Genomic DNA, 13,529 nt, shown 5'->3' on the forward strand with positions numbered 1-13,529 from the left:
CCAAGTATAAGTCCTAGTACTGAGAAATATGAGAAAGGGAGATAGTTTGAATATGATTGAATAAATCTTCAGTTATGTATGCCAATGGCATTCACCCTAGGCGGGTCGAATTAGCTTCCTCCAAAGGAGGATGTGAAAAGGGAATATTAAATTCACAAACAATCCCCAATCACATATCCTAGTCAAGAGAGATGGCAATGTTAGATTTTTGCAGTTCTTGCAGGGAGGTGTCGATGTTCTCTTACATACAGCAACTGGTATTCTCAAATGGTCACCATTCTGGTATTTACCAGGCTCAAAGTTTCTTAACTTTGGTAATATGAGAACCGGTGTGTCAATATGATTATGGCATATATCTTCAGTTACCTAACATTCATCAAAATATTTGCTAAATTTGGAAAATGGTCCAAAGGAAGTTTACAGTCACAGAATTCTGCAGAATATTTTAAAATGTTATTAAAAAGGTTAAATGATTTAACAAATAATAAAATACTATTTTTCATGTCCATATATTAACAGCTGATAAATTTCAAGTGGTCTCATGGTATACTCCAAATGATATATATATATGTATTGCAGCAGAATGGTCAGAGGTTAGTTGAGTGTCTGTGGGTGTCAGAGACAGGTGAATCTTTAGGCCTTAAGCTGATGGACGGTTTCTGTTTGGTTAGAAAAGATGCATTTCTATTTTGCAAGTGTCGTTCAGTGGAGAAACTCAAAATTATTGTTGCTCGTTTTGAGACTTTGTTTGGAAGAAAAACCTTTTTGTTATATCAATAACTAAAACCACATGATTGATATTACAGCCAGTGTCAAAATCAAATACTAAATTCGGACGCATATGACAAATGGATGCTCACTGCCCATATAGTGAACTTGCACAAATACATGTTCACATTTATGATGGCTGTCACCCTGCTTAGGTTGAACTGGCTTCCTCTCAAAGTTAGTGCATACATCTGATCATCACAGCCGATCCTGAGTGAGTTCGTACAATATAATTAGCCAATCCTGATTTCATAGTCAAAGACCAACCAGTTATGGGTCTGATAATCCTGCCTTTGATCGTCGCCATAAATTACCCACAAGCCAGTTTTTGTAAACCAGGTAGAGAAAGTCACAAAGAGATCCTCGTGGACGAGCTCTCCTCAGATACCCAGTTGCATGCCTCATCCTTCATAGACGATGTTGGAAATTGTTGTTGGGCATCATTTATTAATTTCATCTGAATCAGATGATCATTGTTGACATTCATTTCCCTTATACCTTTCTAGAAAGATACTGAGTACTTATAAGCGGGACCATGTGAAGGGTGTCAGCATCCTCAAGTGAAAGTGTTTTTGTGGAACGAATGGGATTTGAACATTGCATGCCTAAGTTGTCATGAACAACTTGGCCACCATCATCATCTTTGGTGTTGGAGGACTGGCAGAAAAAATTGCGATATAGTCATAGAGAGAGGTCGGTTGGTACATGGTCCACAACGTGGCAGCACAGGTTTCCAACATCCACAAATAGTGTTATGAAACTGACTGGTTTTGGACTCTGTACACTCAGATCATCAGTCTCAGTCTTTATTCAACTTACCACCACTACTCCCTCTACATTTTGTAAGATGAGATTATTTCCTTGTACGATTTAATCCATCAGTTTGATAACCTTTCATAAAACACCTTGGCTATAAGGTCACGGCTGTTTACATATTGGCTTGTACTGACAACAACTTAATTTAAATTATTTCCGCCATCTAGTGCAAATGAAAGCAAGGAATCGATTTTATCATCCATAATTTCTGATTTATGTCACCGCATCCTGTGATCTTTCATCCTAAGTGGCTTGAATCAGCTTCCTTTAAATGAGGAAGTGTTAAGAAAATATTAACTTCACAAGCGGTCCCCAATCGCATGTATATCCCAATCAGCAGAGATTATGATGTTAGGTTTTTGCAGTTCTTGCAGTGAGATGTAGACATCCTCCGACATACAGAAACTAGTATTACGAAATAGTCACCAATTTGGTACTGACCAGTCTCAGCGTTGCTTAACTTTGATGATCTAATGAGAACTGGTGTGTCAGCATAGTTATGCCGTATGTGCTCTTTCATGCATGTGCACAGATCTTCTGCACAGCCTTTGTGAGGTGTTGTCATATGCTTTGTGGGGTGTTGTCATATGCTATATCCAAGAAACGTTCTTATGAATTTTAGATTTCCAGTCATACGGTTATTCTATTTCTGAATTTTTGAAATTAAGATTGCTTATTCATATTATTTGGATTCTTCAGATTATTGTTCTCATTTTAAGTGTTAGCTTCACAAGGTTCCGATCGATGTAACCTCCGACCTTCTGAAAGTGTGTCTTGTCGAATTCAGGAATCTGCATGTAATTACAAACAAAACTTTTTTATTTAAAAATAGAAGCTAATATGCTTGTGTTATGTTTATTAATCGGACTATTATTCTCACCTTGGGTATTATTAGCACAACGTTTCGGTCACTGCAACCTGCGACCTTCTTCGGGTGTTGAAAACATTCTTCTTTTTCTCTACTAAGGAAAGAAGGTTGGCTCTGCATTACAAGAATTCAATTCCTTAGCAGAGAAAAAGAAGCATGTTCTCAACACCCGAAGAAGGTCGCAGTGACCTAAACGTTGTGCTAATAACACCCAAGATGAGAATAATAGTCCGATGAATCAACATAACACAAGCATTCACATCTCATTTCGACTAAATAGAAGTTCTAAATAATTCGCAATTTTATTTTGAGTGTCGCCCAAAGTAAGAATTGAACCTTCAACCTCCAGAAGAGGTCAATTTTTACAACTGAATTCTACCAAACACTTTATCCACTATGCCATGTATCCTTGTAGTCAAATTCTAGTCTGAATTTTAAATTAAGGTTTCTAAAATTCATACTAGAATTGTCCACGCAAAAAGATTCCAGATTTTAACAAGATACACCTGAAGAAGGTCAAAGGTTACATAGATTGAAACGTGAAAATAACAAGTTGTTAGTATTTTCACCATATGTTTTTTTTTAATTTTTTTAGATGATGATGGATAATTTGTATTATTCAGATTACTGTTCTCATCTTATTCTCTGACTTCTTTAGGTGTATCTTGTCGAACTCAGTAATCTTTCTATTGGACCCTGCAAGGAGCTGTGTAACATACAAGATAAAATTCTCATCTTGGTTACTTCCATGTTTCGTCCAACATAGCCTCCAACTGCATCTTTTCAAACTCTGGAAACCTATATGCTATTTTGAACTGAACCTTTTATGAAATTCAAGAATATTGTTCTTGTTCAGTTAGCCATGACTAGGTAAGAAGAATGTTAATTAATGGTGTTATTCTTATTTATTATGCTTAGTAGAGGTGGTAATAATAATAACATAACACTTTACTCAGTCATAGCAAACAAAACCAGAACAATCCATGCCTAATGGGCTCAGTTCTAATTGTATATAGGTTTCCAAGTTTAACAAGCATTCTCAAGTTCGAAAGGCGGCATCTGAAAATGATTACAGGCTACATCGGCTGAAACGTTGCGAAAATAAAACAAGAATAATCACAATTACTAAACTTTATCATGGTTATCAGCAGGTTGTATTTGCCTGTAAATGATAGGAAAATTTATATTGATATGATATACTTATGCAGGGCACATGGTGCGAGGATGTTGCAATCTGACCCTACCCTTATTGAAAAGGTTAAAAACTTCTATAATAATACTAAATGAATGAGGAATGCAACAGTTTCCCCATGAACCGCTGTCATTTTTATATGAGTAACGAGAGATGGCCTTACGAAGAAAAGATAACTACATCCTATATCGTGAATATTATAAATACCTTGATGATAGGCCAAAACAACTGCATGCTTTGAATGGAAAATAAAAATTGTTTTTTGGTGAATTAGGGTTTATTCTATACATTCAAGGTTGTTTATATATAAATAAATAAATCGCTATAGCTCTAGTCCTACACTATTCAGCTATTAGAAAAACACGTTTATTTATTTTTGATATATGTATATATTTTGGGATTTATATAGATATACGAGGTGTCCATAAAGTCCGTGTGCACTTTAAAAAAAATATAGCTTTATTTGTATTTGCAATATAAATAATCTGTAAAATGGATTTGAAAGAAGTAAATCTATATTTTTTAAGTGCATACGAACTTTATGGACACCCTGTATATATATATATATATATATATATATATATATAAAAAAAGTCAAGAAACCCTTCAATCTATTCCCATGCTTTTTTTTTCTAGACCAATACGTTTTTTTTTCTTTTTTTAATTTTTCAGTTTGTTTCTTTCCTTTCTTTTTTAACTTCACTGATGGAGATCTTATTTTAAACGAATATTATTAGTGTAAACACTAGCAAAGCATTTTTCCCCATTATTTTTGACGGCGGGAGGGGGAGGTGAACACTCCTAAATATATTGCTATTGATTTTAGATCAGTAAACCTTGCAAAAATGTTTCTAAAAAAAAAAAAAAAAAAAAAAAAAAACGCACCATAAAAGTGTTCCATATAGAAATGGATTGAAAACCAGGAAACACAGCATAAATAATGGCCAGGAAGTAATGCAAGACTTACTGACCAAAATAGGCAATTACATATGTAATTGCCTATTTTTAGGTTATAATCAACAGTGGATTTTCTATAGGCTCTAAAGTTCTTAGCTAATAAATATATCTTAAGTACAGCTCTTCTCATAAAAACCGTTTTTGTTTTATTTTATATTACGCTTTCTTTGTTTTCTGGTTGTTTTTGTTTTTTAATACTATATTCCGTGTCAGAATTAGGATTCAGCAATTTTTGCAAAAGTTCGAGTCAGACATTTTTTTTAATAGGATCAATGCAGATCAATTTTGTTTTTGTTTTTAATCTGGGAACAAAGTAGATCACCTTTTAAACTGGGATCAAAGTAGATCACCTTTTAAACTGGGATCAAAGTAGATCACCTTTTAAACTGGGATCAAAGTAGATCACCTTTTAAACTGGGATCAAAGTAGATCACCTTTTAAACTGGGATCAAAGTAGATCACCTTTTAAAATGGGATCAAAGTAGGTCACCTTTTAAAATGGGATCAAAGTAGGTCACCTTTTAAAATGGGATAAAAGTAGGTCACCTTTTAAAATGGGATCAAAGTAGGTCACCTTTTAAAATGGGATCAAAGTAGGTCACCTTTTAAAATGGGATCAAAGTAGGTCACCTTTTAAAATGGGATCAAAGTAAGTCACCTTTTAAAATGGGATCAAAGTAAGTCACCTTTTAAAATGGGATCAAAGTAGGTCACCTTTTAAAATGGGATCAAAGTAGGTCACATTTTAAAATGGGATCAAAGTAGGTCACTTTTTTAAAACTGATCAATCTAGATACATTTTTTTAAACTGATAAAGATCAATTTTTTTAATTGGATCAAAGTAAATCAACTTTTTTCAGTTGATGCCTGGTAATTCTTAGGTCATTTTTGCAGCATTTAAGCATTTTAAAACCAATTTCAGAGTATCATTTTTTTTTTTAGTTTAAAGTAAAGCTACACCAGAAAAAAAAAGCAGATTCAACCAATTGTGGCCTGTGTCATTCTAGTAAAGTTTGCCGTCATGGTTTCACGGGCAGATCTTTATATAGAAAATAAGCTTACTTGAAAAGATGGGCAAGAAAAAGGCACTTTTGGATTTAATAGAAAAGGCTTTAAGATTGTTATAGATCAAAAGATCAACTTTTAGATCTCAGTAATGAATACTGGAGGTAAACATGAAAAGCCCATTCAAATAGTTATACACACTTCCTTTTTTCTTTAGTCCCTGACAAAAAGAATTTATCTACAAAAATTTGAGAAATTCGCAACATCTACCATCTTATGCGAGACATTATGTTGGTAAATAAACATATTATAATTGAAAATTAAGATTCATTCAAGATTGTCATTCTTTTATTTCACTGACTCAAGTCCATGGTGTTCCCACACAAAACGGCATTGACAGTCTTCAAAGAACTTCTTTCACACTATGCATAATCAATCAAACTGCATCCTCCTCATTATATATATATATATATATGCAAAGTTAGTGGAAACGAACACCAGCAGAGTGTTTAAGAAAAGTAAAAAAGTTAGGCATAATATTTATTCACATACACATTATAGAAATTCAGAACATCTGTGCAATGAATATCAGACCCAAATAAGGTTCACTCTGTTTGAATTTGAAACTGACGGTACCGATGTTCTGATCTTCTGTAATACACACACAAATGTATACATATTTTATATTAAAAAAATCAATGACAAATTTAAATTAAAATAAATGTAATTGTGGTAAAAAGGCATAAAAATAGTTTGTCTGACGAGAAGCGAAAAAAAAATCAATAATCACACCCAAAATATTGTAAAGGACAAGTGAATCTAATTACAAAGTCTTATAATGAAAACAACATTCTATATATAAAATAAAACACACGTAGTGATTGAAATTCCTGTCCATGGGTGCGTTCAAACTAAGTGATACTTTGAAGTTTTAATAAATGCAAGAGATCAGTTCAAACTATTGGTCAAAATTTGTTCAAATCTTAAATCTATATAAATTTGTGCATTTTTAATAAGTGACGTAATGCATCATGCTACCTAAGGGATACATTAAAAAAATGTAAAATTCAGGTTCCCTATTTACTTCACATTATTATTACAAAAAAAAACAAAAAAAACATTGGAACATATTTTATTGCGATATCAAAAACTAAAAAATAGCTTATAAACTAAAATTAAAGGTTGAGAAATGTTTCATTTTCGTGTAGTTCAGCCTCCATTAGAAAGTTTTTTTTTTTTGTTTTTTTTTTTAAGAAAAAAGAAATCGATATTTCAATTTTGAGAATAAGTTTGTATAATTTAATAATTGTTTAAATCTCATCAACCTAAAAATGGTTAGCAGATACAAACTCAATATTTGTAAACAGGTAGAGGAGTATACAATTTTTTTTTAAAAATGTGCTCAAAATTTCGGTCTACTCTTGTACATGGTGTTTGATGCTTTCTCGTGTAGAGTATTGTAAATTATATGTACAAAGTTTATGTTCCTCGGAAAAAAGAGATTTTTTTTCTTCCTTGGTTTAAAAAGGATAAAAATTGGAAGGAATAGAAATTCTTAAAAGTCATAAAATGTAAAGACCTTACTGTTTATATAATTTGTTTGAACCTTTTTTGAATTAAAAACTCTTTAGAATCCAGTGCGCATGAGAAGACACACACACACATACATATCTCCATGTTTGGATTCAGTACAATATGTGTGTGTGTGTTTGCATGGGAAAAGATAAAAGAAAGACAAATTAAACAGGAAAATATCATCAAAAAAGAGAGCATAACCGGTTCCATTTGAATAAACAGGCATCTTCAAAGCGAAAATTCTATATTTATTGAAATAAAAGCAAAAACAATAAAAATAACCAAAAACATCAAGTTCTGTGTCATGTGCATAACTATTTGTAAAAACAAGAATTATGCAGCAAATTCTTTAATAATTCTAAGAGAGTTCAGTTACCTTATAGACCTAACAGATAATTGCCCTTAGTGACCAAACATAAAACTGGAGGACATTTTTCTTAATGTTGTCTATGGATTCTGTGAAACTTACTTGAATGCTCTGTTAACATACCGTTTTTTATAACAAACATTGATTTTTTTTATATATAACATACTTTTTAAGTAAAAACAATTTCAAACTTTAAAATGGCCAAAGCTATAAATGTGTTATGCCAACAGAGTAGCACTGACCTCAGCAACCAAAATTATCTAAAAACGGGCATGCAGATTGTAACAACGGTGTAGCGGAAGAAAAAAGGTGAACAAAAGTAATGGTGGATAATAACGGTGTGAAAAGCTGACAGATTTGCCAAAATTTAGCACTTTTAACTTCGTCTGACCAATCAGAACATTTTCAAGACAATCTCACTCCTTCCAGGCAACTGGACACATAAATTCCATACCATTTACCCGTCTGCATGCCATTTTCATAAGAGAGAAACGAAGCAAAATATTAGCACCCATTAAAAGAAACAAACACACTATGATCTAGGAACTTGACCTGTTTGGCTGATTATCCCCAACCCCAAAAGTGGGTGCTGGGGATAATTTGATTAATCTTCGAGATAGCACCCAATATGGAACTGGAAGACATGGACAATACATGACCAAGATTAATTAAGGCTCTTTTCCTTTAAACAGACCATTTCCAGAGATAATTGCCTTAGAAAAGTTGTGATATATTTTTATCTTAATTTAATACTTACTTCAAGTTCATGCAAGACAATCAACAAAAGTATTTCATTGACAATAATATAGGCTAAAAATTAAATTACAATGCGTTTACATTAAGTTAGTTATGCTAATTTAGCGTTCATTGTGAATTTTGGAACACAGATAGTAGATAAAGATCTAACTGCAAGATATGTTTAGTTTAATTTAATTTTATGAAAAAAAAAAAAAATGTGAGCTCTTTGTGAAAATTCAGACACTAGATTTTTGTGAAATTTTAACAGTATGCATTAGATATGATTAATATTGGCTAAATTTCAGTTTCTTTAAAGTATTATAAAGGATTTTTAAGGGGTACAGTAGAGGAACAACTTTCCATTTGAAAATTCAAATATTTTAAGATTTACATTGAATTTGATTCATAGTCATGAGACACCAATTAAGCAAAGTGGAGAAGTCTGATAATTTCTTCTCGAATGGGTCAACTCTGTTGTGTTAGGCAAATAATACCGATTGTCTAAGACTATCTGCTCTGTATTAGCACTTCCCTTACAGCAAGTAATGGCAACCTACTATAGGTACTATACTGCAAAGAACATCTTCGTGAAACAGTTTGAATGAGAAGGGGACTGGAGAGCACTGAGCAATCGATGTCAGTGAGAATAGACCTGATACATAAAGGAAAATCAAGGTTCCTTGAATTTAAATTTTTGTTTTTTGAAGACCCCTTGAACCTTAAATTTTAGACATTTTCTCAATCAAAATCTATTACATAATTTTGATCAATATTAGAATAAGGATTCTACATATACGACTTAGTATTATTTTACTCTTAAGCTACAACCATTGTAATGAATTTTCCTCAAGTTTTCCATGGGACTGCTTCCCAGTTCACTGCAACAGTCATTTTTAAGTTGAATATAAACAAATACTTGTTTAGCCAGATCCACTGTAATAATCAAATTCTGACGATTTCATTCATTGTTTCCAATACTCTCAACGTGTTTATTGCCAACTGAAACCCATTTACCCTTATCCCCGAGTGGTCTTTTAGGCCTTGCTAAGTGGTGACACATTAATAAAAACAGCAATGAAATAAGTTTAAATTGTGTTTACAAGTGGTATCTTTGCAGAGATTCTTAATGCACACCTTAAAGTTTAAACACTTGAACTCTGGCATCCTTAGCAATCGGCTGCTATGGAGACAAATGATGAAAGAAATAATGACGTCAAAATTTCATGGCAAAAGAAAAAAATTCAACAAATTTTATTATGTAAATTTCTTCTTTTTTTTTCGTGAATTCAAAAGAATACAGCAATCTTTAACAATTGCATTCCAAAAATTAAGACGGCGGAAATGGATACAGTTGATGTAAATATGGAACAAAAGTCACTAAGTATAAAACGAAATACGAAACCATACAGCAATATTTTATTTCAAAAAATTATTTTAGTATTAACACTTCTTGTGCTATGAAACAATGAAAAAGAAATTATTTACATTTCTATGAATAAAGTTTTCTTTAATATATATATATATATATATATATATATATATATATATATATATATATATAACTCGCACGAGAGGTTTTGTATGTCCAAGGAAGGTTTTTTTTCGCCTGGGTTTCCGGGGGAGGGGGGGTACTATCGCTTAGAAGTGTTTATATACCCCCTAGATAATAATATCTACGATTTGCGAACGCGCGTCACATCTAGATTTATTTACATCGAATTTTACACGATTTGTGTTGATTCGGCTTTTTCATATAAAAGCGAAACTGATCTGAAGCAAAAGTGTGATTCCCAGCACGAAGGCTGGGAACGTTGAGAAAGCAATGGGCTTTTGATCAATGTGGGGGAAACTCCTTATATCAGACAATTGCTATTCATATGGACACTCGCCTCTTTATGGGGAGCTGCCCCCCCCCCCAACATTTTGGCGAAACAAAAAGTTGGGAAACAAAACCAGAAAAACTGTCTCGCAGTAAAAGTTCACTGCAGAACTTCTATTGCGTGATCATTAAAATCGCGCACCTGTCAATTTAACTTTTTAATCGTTAAAATTAAACTGTTTAGTTACCACTCACCCATGAAGAGAGAGTAAGTTGTCAAGTTTTTTTTTCACACTTTCTTTTCCACCTTCGCCTCAACATTCCGGGTTCGATCCTACCTACTTACCAAAACTTTTTTTTTTTTTAATTTTTTTACCCACCCCCCACAAACACACCTACCTAGGCAAAGTCAGGTACCCCCGCTAGTGTGTGTGTGTGTGTGTGTGTGTGTGTGTGTGTATATATATATATATACAATTCTTAGATGGAATTTCTTCCACAAGTTTTATCACAATCTTTTCATAGAGTTTCATGCTTGGTGACTTCCGTTTCGTATTTACTGGTATCTTAATTTTGGGAGATCAATTGTTAGAGATTGCCAAGAATACTTACAGTTAAAATTAATAAAGGTAAAAGAATAAAATATTCTCACCATTTTTCTTTGACAAATAAACTGCTACTTACCTAAAAAGTAAAAAGAAAAATTAAAATAGAAGTTATATATAAGAAAAAATGCATATAAATGCATATATATATATATATATATATATATATAAAAAAATAGATATTCATTATTTTATCATTGCTATCAGCAGTAAAAGATTTTGCTTTAAACGAAATCAAATAAAAAGCCAATTAAAGGAATCGTTTTTGGCATCGGAAAATAAGCATAATTTTTTCCTCCCAGTTCCGATACCCTAAAAAGTTCCGGTTTCTCCGGTTACGATTAATCGTCCCAACATTAATTTGATTATTCGGATTCAATTCACTATAGGTTATCAGTTATAATAAATATTCTCAGGTTTAGAAAATCAAATTTGATTTTATTTGAAAAATACACTCCTTGGTGAATTAATGCCAAAATTATTAATGTCAATACAAAAACAAAAAAAATATTTTTGGCACAAATTTAAAATTTAAAGCAGCTATTATGTTCACTTTGAATAAAGCCGATTTGGGGTATTATACTTACGTTCCTAGAAATAATGACAAGTGAAATATTGTCAATGACACTAACATTTCCCATAATGTCAAGTTTCCTTCCAAAGTGGCCAACATTGATATTTTTTTGGAAAAATATAAAAGAAAAAAAATTGACAAAAACAGGCCATATATCCAATCAAAATAGCAAAAAATTAGTGGTGGCCTTCACTCTTAAAATCCGATTATCATCTCTGTGGTATAGGGGTGTAACTTCATCACTGCAGCTGAACAATGGCATTGATATGAATCATTCAAAATTCATATTTTTTTAAATATTACATTATGTAATACTTTTATGTGATTCTTAGCATGTTTTATTAATTAATTAATATGTTATTTTTGTTGTTGTTAATGTTATTGATAAATATAATTTTAAACATTAGCTATTTTCTTGGAAAAATATTTCTGCCTCAACAGAAAAATGTTCAACAGAATGCTTAACCAGAAAATTATTTTAACAAAAAATATTGATTAATATTAAACGTAAAAGAGGAACACACTAGAATTTAAATAAGAACTATTTTATTTCAACTCAATCAGATGTGCTTTATGCACTAGTAAAAATGTAATTGGCATTTTGTTGCACTTAAGATTGAAAATATTTATAAATTTTCTCATTATAAAAAACGATTATATTGATTTTAATTTGTTGGCAAAAGAAATGAATTGAATATAAAGCAGCAGAGGAAAAATGCACAATTATTTAGCGAATTGATTTTAAATTATTTAAAAAAAAAAATACTTTTATCAAAAAATGTAAAAAAATAAAAAAATAAAAAAAATAAATCAATAATTTTTTTCATTATAAAAAAAACATTACTAGATTAATTTTAATTTGCAAAAGAAAAAATGACAAAGTCCAAAATCAGGGAATCATCAATAAATTACGTCATTATAAAAATAAAAGGTTATTTTATTATAATATTAATAAGAAAAATGTTTTATTTAATTAAAATCAAATATTATACATTAATTATGCCGAATGTAAATTAATAAATACAATAAATAAATATAATAATTTAATTAAATACAAAATAATAAAAGAGAAATAAATACAATAAACTTCAAATAAAATCATACATATATAATAAAATATAAAAGAATGTCATAAGTATACTTTAAACATTTCATGGAAATATAATATCACAGTTAATATAGCAAAAATGAAATTATTTGTGCAGCATAATTAAATACATATAACATCACAGCTAAGATGGCAAAAATAAAATTTATTTCTACAACATAAATATTTAGTGATTAATCAAGGAATGCAATTATGAATTTTTGAAATGAGATGTGAATGCTTGCGTTATGTTAATTAATCGGACTATTATTCTCATCTCAGCACAAGGTTCTGGTTGCTGCAATCTGCGACCTTCTTCGGATGTTGAGAACATACTTCTTTTCCTACTAAGTAGTAATAGTAGGAAAAGAAGCGTGTTCTCAACACCCAAAGAAGGTCGCAGGTTGCAGCGACCGGAACATTGTGCTAATAACACCCAAGATGAGAATAATAGTCCGATTAATCAACACAACAAGCATTAATCAAGGGAGATTGGGAAGCGGGATGAAGCCCTAGCAACTTGAAAAAAAAAAATCAAATCCCTAAGGTAGCTAACCTCAATTCAAAATCCCACCTTCACTGAAAAATAATAAAAATGCATTAAATGCACTACTTACCGGAGTTTTCTGAATATAACACCAGCGGATTGGGGGGGGGGGGTCTATATTCAGAAAATCTTGGTACTATCTTTTAGTAAAGAACCGTTACAAAAAATGTAACCAATGTGAATTGTAAAAGTAAGTAATTTGATAAAAAGTGCAACAAGATGCCAATTACATTTTTATTAGTGCATAAGGCACATCTGATTGCGTGGAAATCAAATAGTTTTTATTTTAATTTTAGTGTTTTCCTTTTTAACGTTTAGTATTAATCAATATTTTTTGTTAAAATAATTTTCTGGTTAAGCATTTTGTTGAACATTTTTTCTATTGAGGCAGAAATGTTTTTCCAAGAAAACATATAGTAGAGCTTTCAAAAGTAAAAACAAAATATGACTAGAGTGCCATCAGCTAGAATCGAAACCAAAATTTCGGAAGAATTCTAGGTAAAATTATTTATTACATGGTTCAAGTAAGCAAGGACGCTTGAACGGTCCACAGAGTTTTATAGTTAATACATGTATAGACAAATATTACATAGTTGCTACACTAAACATGC

The 13,529-nt window shown here is 31.4% G+C and overlaps 1 protein-coding gene across 5 annotated transcripts in view; it reads right to left on the reverse strand.

Moving 5' to 3' along the window:
* Window positions 1-13,529, reverse strand: part of LOC145239767 (uncharacterized) — a 759,337-nt gene that overhangs the window by 465,044 nt on the left and 280,764 nt on the right. The window contains exon 2 of one of the 5 annotated variants that reach the window (XM_080103202.1): window positions 9,872-10,789. The exons of the other annotated variants lie outside the window; for them this stretch is intronic. Coding sequence (XP_079959328.1) covers window positions 10,782-10,789 — 8 coding nt within the window. The 3' untranslated portion in view covers window positions 9,872-10,781. Of the gene's footprint in view, window positions 1-9,871; window positions 10,790-13,529 lie in introns of those variants that run through there. 5 annotated transcript variants of the gene reach the window in all.

Source organism: Euprymna scolopes, chromosome 19 (assembly GCF_053919585.1).
Source record: "Euprymna scolopes isolate OS-2025 chromosome 19, ASM5391958v1, whole genome shotgun sequence".
In the NCBI taxonomy this organism is placed as follows: domain Eukaryota; kingdom Metazoa; phylum Mollusca; class Cephalopoda; order Sepiida; family Sepiolidae; genus Euprymna; species Euprymna scolopes.